Here is a 12,901-nt window from a genome sequence, read left to right on the forward strand (position 1 = left end):
CTTATTGTTTCTCCTCTGTATGTGACTTTTTGTTTTTCTCAAGCTGCTCTCAGGATTCTTTGTTTGTCTTTGGTTTTAATGAGTGTGATTATGATATGCCTTGGTGATTTTCTTTTGAGGTCTATCCTATATGGGGTTCATTGAGCTTCATGGATGGTCAGCTTTTCATCTTTCATGATATTGGGGAAGTTTTCTGTCAGCAATTATTCAGTGATCCTCTCTGTTTTCTGTTTTCTCCCCCTGTTCTGGAACTCTGATCACTCACAGATTTTTGCTTTTGATTGTATCCCACATAATTCTCAGGGTTTCTTCTTTTTCTTTGTTCTTTTTTCTGATTTTTCCTCAAACGGAGTTGTATCCAAGTGTTTGTGTTTGTCTTCCATTTCACTGATCCTATCTTCCATCATTTGAAACTTGCTCCTCAGCCATTCTATGACACTATCCATTTCTGAAATCTTGTTTATCTTTTGGATTTCTAATTGTTGTTTTGTATAATTTCTAATTGTGAATTTATTTTCCCATTTTTTTCTTGTATTATTTCCTTGAATTCTTCCATTTTTTATCTGTATTTTCCATTTTTTGTCTGCCTTTTCCATGAATTTGTCTATGTTTTCATCATTTTTGTCTGCTTTTTGCTTCGACTCTTAGATAATTCCTAATGTTAGAGATTTGGATTCCCTGTCAGTTTGGTCTAGTGCCTTTTCTTCCACTGGAAGGTCATCTGGTATTTTATTTTGGATGCATACTGGAACCATCCTGTCCTGTTTTTGTAAATGTTTTGATATTATCTTCTGTCTTCAGGGCATTCAGCGGTTATCTTCCTCATTTATTAATTGTAGATTTGTTTGTTTTGTCCTGCTTTTTTGTTTTATTTTGTTATGTGTGAGTAGGCGGGCTGTGCAATCTTTGTTGTTTGCTCATCTGTGGGCATGATACTTTTCACCTCCTTCTCCAATGGGCAGGTTCAGTCACTCAGGTATGGTACAGCAGGGCTGGTCCAGCTGATGGGGTGTTGCTGGGATGGGTTGTTTGTGGGACGTACAATGCAGACGTACAGGGCTGACGGTGCGGACCATGAATCAGTGCAGGGTGGGTTCCAGTAAGCTGTGCCTGTGCTGCTTGGGATTGTGATGTTCACCACATGGTGCAGGTAGGCAGGAAGGAGGGGGTAGATTGCAATGTGTGGAGCTAAGATGGGTATGGAGAAAAGGATAGAGAGGAGAGAGGAACAGGAGCCAAAAACAACCAAACAAACAAAAAAGAGTGCTAAGGGAGCTTGCTATTGGAGTGGAGAGATGAGAGACTGAGAAACGGGGAGAAACAAAAATTTTAAAAAATGAGAAAAAGGGTAAAAGAAAAAAATGAATAAATTGCGAAACTGGAAATGAAGAAAGACAAAAAGGGAAGAAGAGAGAGAAGAAAACAAAACAAAGAAACGAAAAAAACCAAAGGCAAAAAAAAAAAAACAAGAAAAAAGAAATGCCTCCAAAGATGTCCTTGTGTATCTGTGCAGAGTAAGAGAGTAGCTTCCAAGCTGCACAGTAGTGCCTGGCTAGAAGGGGCTCCCAAGCCAAGAAAAGAAAAAGAAAAACAAACAAATCAAAAGAGAACAAATCAGAGCAAACAAACAAACAAAAAAGCCCCGGGGGTCCTACCAGCGTGGCAGCATAGGCTGGGAAGCAGTTTCACAGTAGAGTGGTGTTTCGCAGCCTTTCATCAAGAAGCAAAGATGGCACACGGAGCCAAGTATTTGACAGAAAGGAAGGGAAGGTGGTGAGAGGTAAGGAAGAAATCTAAAGAAGTGGAAAAAAGCAACACCAGCAGCCAACAAAAGGCCCTCAGGGAGCCGGCCAGTGCGTGCAGGTGGAATCCCAGCTTCACCGGGGTGAAACTGGTGCTTCCTGGCCAAGAGACTGTGGCTGCAGGAAGCAGAGGAGGTTAAGTGGGGGTAAAGAAGGATGGGAGATGGGAAAGCGTGTATCGCTGGTTACCAGTTGTTCCGTCTCATGCTGGACGCTCTGTGAAGCTGCTTTCTTGTACCCCCTGTTCACTGATCTCTGATAGGAGTCCAAGATGGCGGATCCATGCTGTGGTAGCTGATAGGGGACCTCTGCATGTATCTTTCCTCACTCTCTGTTCTCTGTCAGTTTCTTATTCCATTTGGTGCTTGGCTGAGTTCTTTATCTCTTCATTTGATACTTAGGGTTTCAGGATTGATGTGTGACTTTGTTGACTTAGTTTTTCTGATCTTTGCTGTGGAGGGATGGCATGATGCTTCTGACTATAGCGCCATGTTGCCCAGAAATCTTTTTCCCCGTTTAGTATTTCTTGTCATTTTGGTTTGGTTTTTGCAAATTCCCTAAACTTCTGTTTATCTGGAAATGCCCTAATTTCACCATCGTATTGGAGAGACAGTTTTGCTGGACATATAATTATTGGCTGGCAATTTTTTTTCCTTCAAGTCTTTATATATGTCATCCCATTGCCTTTTTGTCTGCATGGTTTCTGCTGAGTAGTCCAAGCTTAGACTTATTAACTATCCTTTGTAGATGACTTTTGGTTTATCCCTGGCTTTTTTATCTTTGCTTTTGGCAAGTTTGATTATAATATGTCTCGGTGACTTTCTTTTGTGATCTACCTTATGTGAGGTTCAATGAGCATCTTGGATGTATATCTTCTCATCTTTCACGATATCAGGGACGTTTTCTGCCAACAAATCTTCAAGAATTCTCTCTGTATGTTCTGTTATCCACCCCTGTTCTGGTACTCCAGTCACTTGTAGTTTGTTCTCTTGGTAGAGTCCGACATAGTTCTTAGAGTTCTTTATTTTTAAAAAATTTTTATGTGATTTTTCCTCAAATAAGTTGGTGTCAAGTGCTATATCTTCAGTCTCACTAATTCTGACTTCATTGCCTCAATTCTGCTCCTATGACTTTCTGCTGAATTGTGTAATTCTGAAACTTTATTGTTAATCTTCTGGATTTCTGATCGCTGTCTCTGTATGGACTTTTGCAGCCTGTTAAATTTGTCAGTATGCTCTTCTCTAATCTTCGTAATTTCCTCTCTTGCTTTGTCTGTGTGTTCCTTGGCTTGATCTGTGTTTTGCCTGATCTCCTTCTGGATCTCTTGAAGAGTTCTGTATTAATCTTTTGTTTTCTACCTCCAGTTAATTCCAAGAAGTTCTCTTCCTCCCGAAAATTTCTTGATTCTTTGTTTTGGGAGCTTGCTGAAGCCATCATGGTCTGCCTCTTTATGTGATTTATCATTGACTATTGTCTCTGAGCCATCAATAAGTTATGATATTTATTTATGTTTGGTTACTGTTTCCTAGCTTCTTGTTTTGTTTAGTTTTGATATTCCCATATAGGCTGCTCATGTGAACTAGTTTGATTATTGGTGCCTTTGAAGCTCTAACGTTCTGTCACCAGGAGGTTAGATCTATTACTAGGTATGTGTGCCCAGGAGTCTGTTTACTTTTCTTGTATGGATTCAGCTCAGGTGTCCAGGTTGTCAGTCACCAAGTGTGTGGTTCAGGCTCTCACCTACACTCCTAGACAGTCAGGGGTTATTGGCATAGGCACAGGTATCTGGTGGCAGTAGGGGGTCATGCGCTGAGCAAGCAGGGGGCTGATGGCTGCCTCTGAGTGTTTGGGAGGAAAGCATTTCCCTGTTCCCTAGAGTGCATAGGTGGGTGGGTTTTGCAGCCAGACCATGGGAGAATCGCTCAGGGCACCTGATGGGTCCTGCTTCCGGCCCAGGGGACGCAGCAGTCACTGAAGCCGGCCCAGGACCCTGGTGCAGAGTGGGGAGGAGGCAGGTAAATATGAGAGAGGTTCTTCCCAAACAGGGTGTTTTTTGATCTGCACAGTGGGTTAGACCCACGTGCTTATCTTCTGCCAATTGAGCGCAGATTTTCACTGGATCTGGAGGCTTGAGTAGGCTCTCCACTGCTTGATCTCTCCCGATGTGGAAAACGTGTCCCGAAAGCCACTGCTTACCTCAACGCTCATGCCAGCCGATGCGGCCTGCAGGGTACAGGTTCCCTCCAGCTCAGGTCTGGCAACTCCTCACTGCTTCTGAACCGTCTTTCCCTCCCCCTGCCACTCAGTCCAATTCGTCAACTGCGTTTGATATTCAGGGCTCCTAAATTGTCATATATAATTGATTCACTTTTTTGGGGGGGTCTTTTTTGTAAGAGGAACCACAGGAAGCATGTGACTAGTTCACCATCTTGGCCCCATCTCAGTTTTTTGGGTCTTTGCTGTAAGGGGATGGTAAGGTGCATTTGAATAATCTGCCATCTTGGCTCAGTCTCTTCTCCAGAGATATTTTTATGTTACAAAAACAATCATTTGTTAGTATGTGAACTCCCTTGATTAGTGTACTCTAAGTATGGTCTATGAATTGTTTGTTACTGGTTCACTATGAGACATGTTAAGAAACTGAGAGTAAGCTTTTAGAAATTTTTATAGCAATTTGATAGAGTAATTTAAAGTCTGTGGAATCTATTAATTAAAAAATGATTGAAATTTTATATGAGTTTATTTTCATTTTTCTAAATAATTCACTTTGATTATATTTCAAAAAGTATGGTCTGCGGTGGATTAGAGGAAAGGAAAGAAAATACTGGTTTTTCTCCACAGAAACTGAGAAGCATTACCCTAGACTAGTGTGAAAACTCTAGACCTAAAATGGTCTTTGAGTGTAGGTTTGATATAAAGGAAAGATTTACCTTAAGGAGGGAAGAAACCAGAGATTCCACGAGGTATAGAGATATAGGTAGGTTTGTCATTGGTCCCTTAATGGGTGAATCTGCTAACTGGTACAAATAACATGGTCATATATTTTGAATTAAACTCTCCACTTTGATGATATGTAATTATCACATAGAAGAACTGGAATAAAGGGTTTTGAGCTATACTTTGATGAAGAGGCAAGGCAAAAATTAACAGATCTGCCATCTGCAATTTTATGTGAATAACTTAGCTACTTGATTGAATTTTTAATTTTAACACTTAATTAGAATCTATTAGGGCTGGAGGTGGCAGGTTGAGGTAACAAATTAGTTTTACTAATTACTTTAAAAAATAAAACAGCCCTTTCCTAATAAATAACCAACTCTTATAATAATGTAATATACTAATATTTGTTTTAGTGATTAAGACATTTTGAAAACTTAGCTTTTAATGAGTCATGATCTTTTGTTTGAAAAAATAAGGAATTTATTAAACTTGCTTGGTAACTTTAAAGAGTTTAACTTTCATTTGCCTATTGAAATAATTTGTCATCTTGATTATTTTACCTGCAGAGAGATAGGAATTGCCTCTGATTTCTTACTAGAAAATATAATGCCCAGTAACTTCTAAAACAGATCAATAAGGAAATAGAAATGAAGATATCAGACTAACAGTCATAACATTTATTTGCTCTTATGAAGGTAACAAAAAGGTGATTGGGTCTTAAAAGGAGATCTCCAGCTCAAAGTAGTATTCTAGTGTGTTATTTGTTGTATCACAAATTTCTCAAAGTTCAAGACTATATCCTCTATTTAAAATTTTTTTTCTACAGTAGTATGTGTGCAGAGTGCTTTACTAAATGGACAAAAATGAGAAAATATTAATTAAGAATATAATTTATCATGTAATTTATAGAGGAATGTATATCTTTATAAAATTAAAGGAAATGCAAATATATGTGTGTGTAGTAGTGTGTCAGCATAGTAAGAATTGCTTGAACTGTGAATTTTACTTTTTTTTCTTACTCTCCGTTAGGTTTTTCTGGTTAGAAAGAAGACTGGTCCTGATGCTGGGCAACTCTATGCAATGAAGGTGTTGAAAAAAGCTTCTTTGAAAGGTAGAAAATTAGAAGTTGATAAAGATAGAATTTGGTAAAGCTTGTTTTAAAAAATATGTTATGTGTTGCTTGTATAATATGGATAGATTTAGTTTCTTTTTCACATAGCAGTTCTTACAGTTTTCTAGCCAGTGACATCCCTAGGTTTGTTATTGCCACATGCTCTAATTTAGTGAGAGTTTACCTTGGTAAAAAAAAATTAATGCTAGGAAAAAATGACACATTTCATTTTGTTTAAAATGAACTTAATTTTATTAAGATACACTATTTTCTTTCAAGATTCTTTTTTTCCCCTGTTTTATCTCTGTCAGCATTGCATATTGAGAGAATACAACCACCATATACACTGTCTTCTAGGCTGTGATAACAAATACCCCTATGTTCAATTTGAAGAGCCCTGGTGGCACAGTGGTTAAGCACTCAGCTGCTAACCGAAAGGTTGGTGGTTGAAACCTACCAGCAGCTCAGCAGGAGAAAGATGTAGCCATCTGCTCCTGTAAAGATTTATAGCCTTGGAAACCCTATAGGGCAGTTCTACTCTGTCCTATAAGGTTGCAGTGAGTTGGAATTGACTCAGTGGCAATGGGTTTTATGTTCAATTTAAGCAGCCCTAGTGGCACAGTAGTTAAAGCACTCAGCTGATAACCAAAAGGTCAGTGGCTAGAACTCACCAGCTGCTCCATGGAAGAAAGATGTGGCCGTCTGGTTCCATAAAGATTTACAGCCTTGGAAACCCTATGGGGCAGTTCTACTCTGTCCTATAGGGTCGCTATGAGTTGGAATCAACTCAGTGGCAGTGGGTTTGGTTTGATTTTGGATGATACAATAGTTAAGTGCTCAGCTGCTAACTGAAAGGTTGGTGATTTGAACCCACCCAGCAGGTCCATGAGAGAAAGATCTGGCGATCTTCTTCTGTAAAGATTACAGCTTAGAAAACCCTATGGATCAGTTCTGCTCTGTCATATGAGGTCACTACGAGTTGAAGTTGCCTTGACGGCACCCAACAACAACATGATCCATTTTAATCCCTAACCTCATTTGAACAATTAAAGGCAAATATATAATACATGCATATTAGGCAAATAACTGTTCATGTTACTTTAACCCATCTCTAGAAGTGAATTATTAGATCTAAACTGAATTTGGTGGCTTTCTGGTGGCATAGTGGTTAATAGCTCGGCTGCTAACCAAAGGTCGACAGTTCGAATCTACCAGCTGCTTCTTGGAAACCCAATGGGGCAGTTCTACTCTGTCCTGTAGGGTCACTATGAGTCGGAATCGACCTGACAATAACGAGTTTGGTTTGGTTTTGGTTATCAAGGAATACATATACTTCAGATTTAGACACTTATGAAGTTGTAGTTTTTATTATTATATTTTTTGTCTGGTAAGTTATTGAAGGTCACGTTTTCCGATTTTAAAGCTAACTAACTTGTATAGGCTTGCTTTATAGTTTATGTGAATGTATAAAATAATATTTATAAATATTCAAGTGAACAAAAGTTTTTCCTCTTAGAATATGTTTATATTTGATGAAAATTTTATTGAACTTATATATAAGAGTAATGTTCTCTACCATTATGTAATTTTTAGTTCGAGACAGAGTTCGGACAAAGATGGAGAGGGATATACTGGTAGAAGTAAATCACCCATTTATTGTCAAATTGCACTATGGTATGTAGTCTTTTTTTTTTCCATGGAATTAGAGAATTAAGATTTCCTTACAGACAATAAGATAAAAGGACATAAATACTCCAACACTAATTTAATACATTTAATTATATCAATGTGTCTATCTGAAATAAATATCAATATTCAGCTTTTAGTTATATTTCCTTTCTTTTGTCTAAGTTGGCTAACTTTTCTAAAGTAGCATGATAGTAACTGTTTTCTGATTACTTGTCTGATGGTATTTCTACTCTACTAGGCTGTACCTCTGGTAATCTTGGGCGATAAGCTACTATGATAAACATTCTTATGTTTGGATATGCTCGTCGTACATTCATGATGCTAATATCAATCTTATTTCCTGGTTATGTTGAAGATGACCATGTAGTTATATTAGTCTATTTGAGTTATTCTTTTTATACTTAGAAAAGGAATACCAGTGAGAAGCAGTAGATATAATGAAAATTGCATGAGCTTTAGAGTTAAACAGTTCTGAGTTTAAATCGTAGCTCCACTGCTAATTTAATATGTGCATGAAATTGTAGAGTTTGGTTTCCCTACGAAACTAAAAGGTATTATGTATCATTAAATCATTGATAAGAGTCTACTACAGCCCTTTCAATTTTCTAGATTCAAAAAAGTAGTAGCTATTGATTTTTTAGTATAACTTTTACAAATAATGCATTAAAATATGCACCCAATTATCTGTATTAAAAACCCCAAATAAATTCATGACCATTCTTTTTTCACTCCTTGTTACCCTGATGGGATTGAAAGTAGTCATTTCAAAACGACCTCCTTCCTCGGATCTCCAATATGCCATTATATTAGTTTGTACATAATCAGTACATACCTATTATGTTCAAAACATTGAATTAAATGCAGTGGGACTATAAAAATGAAACAAAATTTCTGAACTCAAAGAGTTTATAATCTGTAAGGAACACAGATGTATGAACAACTTAACTGTGTAAGTCAGAATGGGATAAGTACCATAAGAGAGGTATAAATAAAGTACAATGGGATCTCAAAAGTAGTAGCAGTTAATTCGGATCAAGAAGAGGTTGAAGGTGTTGTAAGGAAATGAGGAAAGGGGAAGATCCTGGAAAGCTTATTAGAGGAAGTGGTATTTTTGTTGAGCGTTAAAGAATTAGTGTATTTTCAATAAGTGGTGGAGGAGGCATTCAGAGTTCAGGGAACTGCTATAAGTACATGAGGCTTCAGGATCAGGAAAATTATGGTGGTAAAACTTCTGTGTAAAGCTGCATGCAGGGTTGATTATGTTCTGGGAGGAGGTTTATAGCTATTTTCATCACTGACTTTAACACTGGATTTAGTTTTGAGATAATGGTATCCAGTAATGGACCATGTGAGTAAATAATTAAGTGCTTTACAGTTTGTGATATCATTTTAAACAGATATATTAATTAAAACATATAATAAGCTTTTTCTTTAAGATTATTCTCTTACTATTTTCTAATTTCTAATTAGCCTTTCAGACTGAAGGGAAGTTATACTTAATATTGGATTTTCTCAGGGGAGGAGATGTGTTCACGAGATTATCTAAAGAGGTGAGTTTCTGTGTGTATTATTTTTACTGTATTTAAACAGAACTAAGAAAAATCATTTTTGTTCTTTTGTTAATTTCTTACAGAAATTTTAAATGGTAATTATTCTGCTTGTTTCATTACATAGTATCTAGTGGATGTCATAGTTAATGGCATTTTCTTTCTGCCTGTCATTTAGAACATCTCATTGTGCTGCTCATTATTCTTTTAGGCACAAGAACAATAAATAACTGGATGAAGTAGATAGGGGCAAGCCTAAGACTTTGGCTACTCAAGCCTCTGGGAGTAGTGTTTAATTTGTAAAAAAAAAAAAAATTTATGGAGGTATTATTGACATACCATAAACTGCACATATTAAAGTGTACAATTTGATAAATTTTGACATTTGTATTATGCCCGTGAAACCATGATCACCATCAAAATAATGAACATATCCATTACTCCCCAAAAGTTTTCTTGTGTCCCTTTTGTAATCCCTTCTACCCACCCCCACTGAATCTGCTCTCTGTCATTATTTGATTTGCATTTTTTAGGACTTTATGTAAATGGAATCATAAAATATGTACTCTTTTTTTGAGGAGGGGCCTGGATTTGTTAGTGAGGCATAATTATTTTGAAATTCATTCATGTTGTTCCATATATCAGTAGTTCATTCCTTTTTATTGCTGAGTAGTATTCCATTATATGGATATGCCACTGTTTATTCACTTGTTGATGGATATTTGGGTTGTTTGCAGTTTTGAATATTACCAGTAAAGCTGCTATTAACATTCATGTACAAGTCATTGTATGGACATATGTTTTCATTTCTCATGGGCAAATACCTAGGAGTATAATGATTGGGTCATATGCTTTAACTTTTAAAGATATTGCCAAACTATTTTCCAAAGTGGTTATACAATTTTCCCATTCCCACCAGAAGAGTATGAGAGTTCCAGTTGTTCCACATCCTTGCCAACACCTGGTATGGTCAGTCTCTTTTTTAATTTTGGATAGTCTAATAAGTATGTAGTGGCATCTTATTGTGGTTTTAAATTGCATTATCCTAATGACTAATTATGTTGAGCATCTTTTCATGTGCTTATTTGCCATCTATGTATCTTCTTTGGTAAAGTGTCTGTTTAAATCCTTTGCCCATTTTTATTGGGTTGTTTATTTTCTTATTATTGAGTTTTGAGAGTTCTTTATATATATTTTGGATATAAGTCCTTTATCGTATATGTTGCTGACAAATATTTTCTTCCAGTCTGTGGCTTCTTTTTTTTATCTCTCCTAATAGTTTATTTTAAAGAGCAGAAGTTCTTAATTTTAATGAAGCCTAATTTATATCTTTTCCTTTTATGAATTATATTTTTGGTATCCTATTTAAGGAATATTTGCCTGATCCCAGGTCATGAAGATTTTCTCCGGTGTTTTCTAAGGGATTTTATAGTTTCATGCTTAGGTTTATAGACAATTTTTAGTTTATTTTATGATTCTAGGCGTGTATTGAAGTCTGTTTGGGATATGGATATCCAATTGTTTTAACACCATCATTTGAACAGACTATCCTTCTTTCACTGAATTACCTTGCATTTTTATTGAAAATCAATTGGAATATATGTGTGGGTCTATTTCTGGACTCTGTATTCTGTGCCATTGATCTATTTGTCTATCGTCACTCTAATACCACACTGTCTTGATTACTGTAACTTTATAATATGTCTTGAAGTCAGAAAGTGGAAATCCTTGAGCCATGTTCTTTTTTTGCAAAATTGTTTTGTCTCTTCTAGGTCCTTTGCATTTCCATATCAATTTTAGAATCAGCTTTTTCACTTTCTACAAAATGTCCCGCTGAGATTTTGAATGCTATTGCATTGAATCTATTGACCAATTTGCAGAGAATTGACATTTTATAATACTGAGTCTTCTAATTCATGAACATGATATCTTTTTCCACTTATTTGGGTCTTCTTTAATTTCTATCAGCCATGTTTTGTAGTTTCCATTACACAGGTCTTGCACATCGTTTGTCAGATTTGTCTCTTAAGTAGTTCCTATTTTTTTAATGCTATTGTAAGTGAAATTGATTTCTTAATTTCAATTTCAAATTGGGAATACAGTTGATTTTTGTATATTGATCTCTTATACCACAACCTAGCTAAACTTGCTTATTACTTCGAGTAGCTGTTTTGGAGATACTGTAGGCTTTTATACAAAGACAATCATATTGTCTGTGAAAAAAGACTTAACAGTTCTTGATTTCCATTATGGTGGGTAATCTACTTTACTAAAGGCCAACTGATTTAATTGCATGTAACTACTCCATGAGGACTCCAGAAGGGACCAGTCCCTGGAGAAAGACATCATGCTTGGTAAAGTAGAGGATCAGCGAAAAACAGGAAGACCCTCAATGAGATGGACTGACACAGTGGCTGCAACAATGGGCTCAAGCCCAACAAAGATTGTGTGGATGGCGCAGGACCAAGCAATGTTTCATTCTGTTGTGCATAGGGTTGCTATGAGTCAGAACTGACTCAACGGCACCTAGTAAGAAATAACTCCATGACAGCACCTAGACTAGTGTTTGACCAAACAACTGGGCACCATAGCCTAGCCAGGTTGACACATAAATTTAACCTTCATTGTGCAGCGCTTGTCAACTTGGCACCCATACACATTAGTAGCCCTGCCAGAGTTGGGTTATAGTTTTCCATTGACTTAATCACAGGGCATGGTAGTACTAAGAGATGCTCTAAGGGAGCTTCTGTACTTCAGACATACTCTTCTTTACTTCCATTGTGTAATAACAGTCTAATTTCTCCTTGGTAATAGGATCAATAGTACCAGACAATATAGTAACTCCTTTATTTGCCTGTTGATTCAGAGGCATGAAGAGCCCAAAGTGGCCAGGTTGCATTTCTAACTTCCAGTTCGGTGGAGTCATTGTCTCCTGGTGGAAGCATTTCTCTTTTTGGAATTAAGACCTCTAGACCAGGAGAGCATAGGTTCATGGTGACAGGAAGCAAACATTTTGCCAGTGGATCACTAGGAGGAATAGTAAGTGGTTACCACTCCTGTTTCCACCCCTTTATCCTGATCCCATGAATCCTGGCTATGGGAGAAACAGCACCTTATATTAGATGCTGATTTAGAGCACATGAAACCTCCTGGAGACCATTACCACCTAGCTGGCACAGTAATTGAGTTTTCAAAAGGCCATTCCACCATTCTATAAAGCCAGCTGCTTCAGGATGATGGGAAACATGGTAAGATCAGTGAATTCTATGAGCATAGGCCCATTGCCACACATTATTTGCTGTGAGGTGGGTTCCATAATCCGAGGCAGTGCTGTGTGGAATACCATGATGGTGGTTAAGGCATTCTGTAAGTCCACAGATGGTAGTTTTGTGGAAGCCTTGCATGTAGGGAAGGCAAATCCATATCTAGGGTGTCTATTCCAGTAAGAACAAAACACTGCCCCTTCTATGATGGAAGTGGTCCAGTGTAATCAACCTGTTTCCACATTGCCGGCTGATCACCCCGAGGGATGGTGCCATATTGAGGACTTAGTGTTTGTTGGTCTCTTCTGCTGGCAGATTGGGCGCTCATCAGTGGCTGTAGCCAGGTCAGCCGTGGTGAGTGAAAGTCCGTGTTGCTGAGCCCATGCATAACCTCCATCCCTACAGCATGGCCACTTTGTTCTTGAGCCCATTGGGCAAGGCCAGGAGTGACTGGGAAAAGAGGCTAATTGGTATCCACAGAGCACGTCATCCTATCCACTTGATTGTTAAAATCCTCCTCTGCTGAGGTCACCCTTTGGTGAGCATTAT

The 12,901-nt window shown here is 37.5% G+C and overlaps 1 protein-coding gene across 1 annotated transcript in view; it reads left to right on the forward strand.

The window, feature by feature from the left end:
• Positions 1 to 12,901, forward strand: part of RPS6KA6 (ribosomal protein S6 kinase A6) — a 237,072-nt gene that overhangs the window by 147,358 nt on the left and 76,813 nt on the right. Inside the window, exons 4-6 of the mRNA XM_004378878.2 lie at positions 5,772 to 5,853; positions 7,447 to 7,527; positions 9,013 to 9,092. Of these exons, the coding sequence (XP_004378935.1) occupies positions 5,772 to 5,853; positions 7,447 to 7,527; positions 9,013 to 9,092 (243 nt within the window). The remainder of the gene's footprint in view (positions 1 to 5,771; positions 5,854 to 7,446; positions 7,528 to 9,012; positions 9,093 to 12,901) is intronic.

Source organism: Trichechus manatus, unplaced genomic scaffold (genome assembly GCF_000243295.1).
Source record: "Trichechus manatus latirostris isolate Lorelei unplaced genomic scaffold, TriManLat1.0 scaffold00060, whole genome shotgun sequence".
NCBI classification, from domain to species: domain Eukaryota; kingdom Metazoa; phylum Chordata; class Mammalia; order Sirenia; family Trichechidae; genus Trichechus; species Trichechus manatus.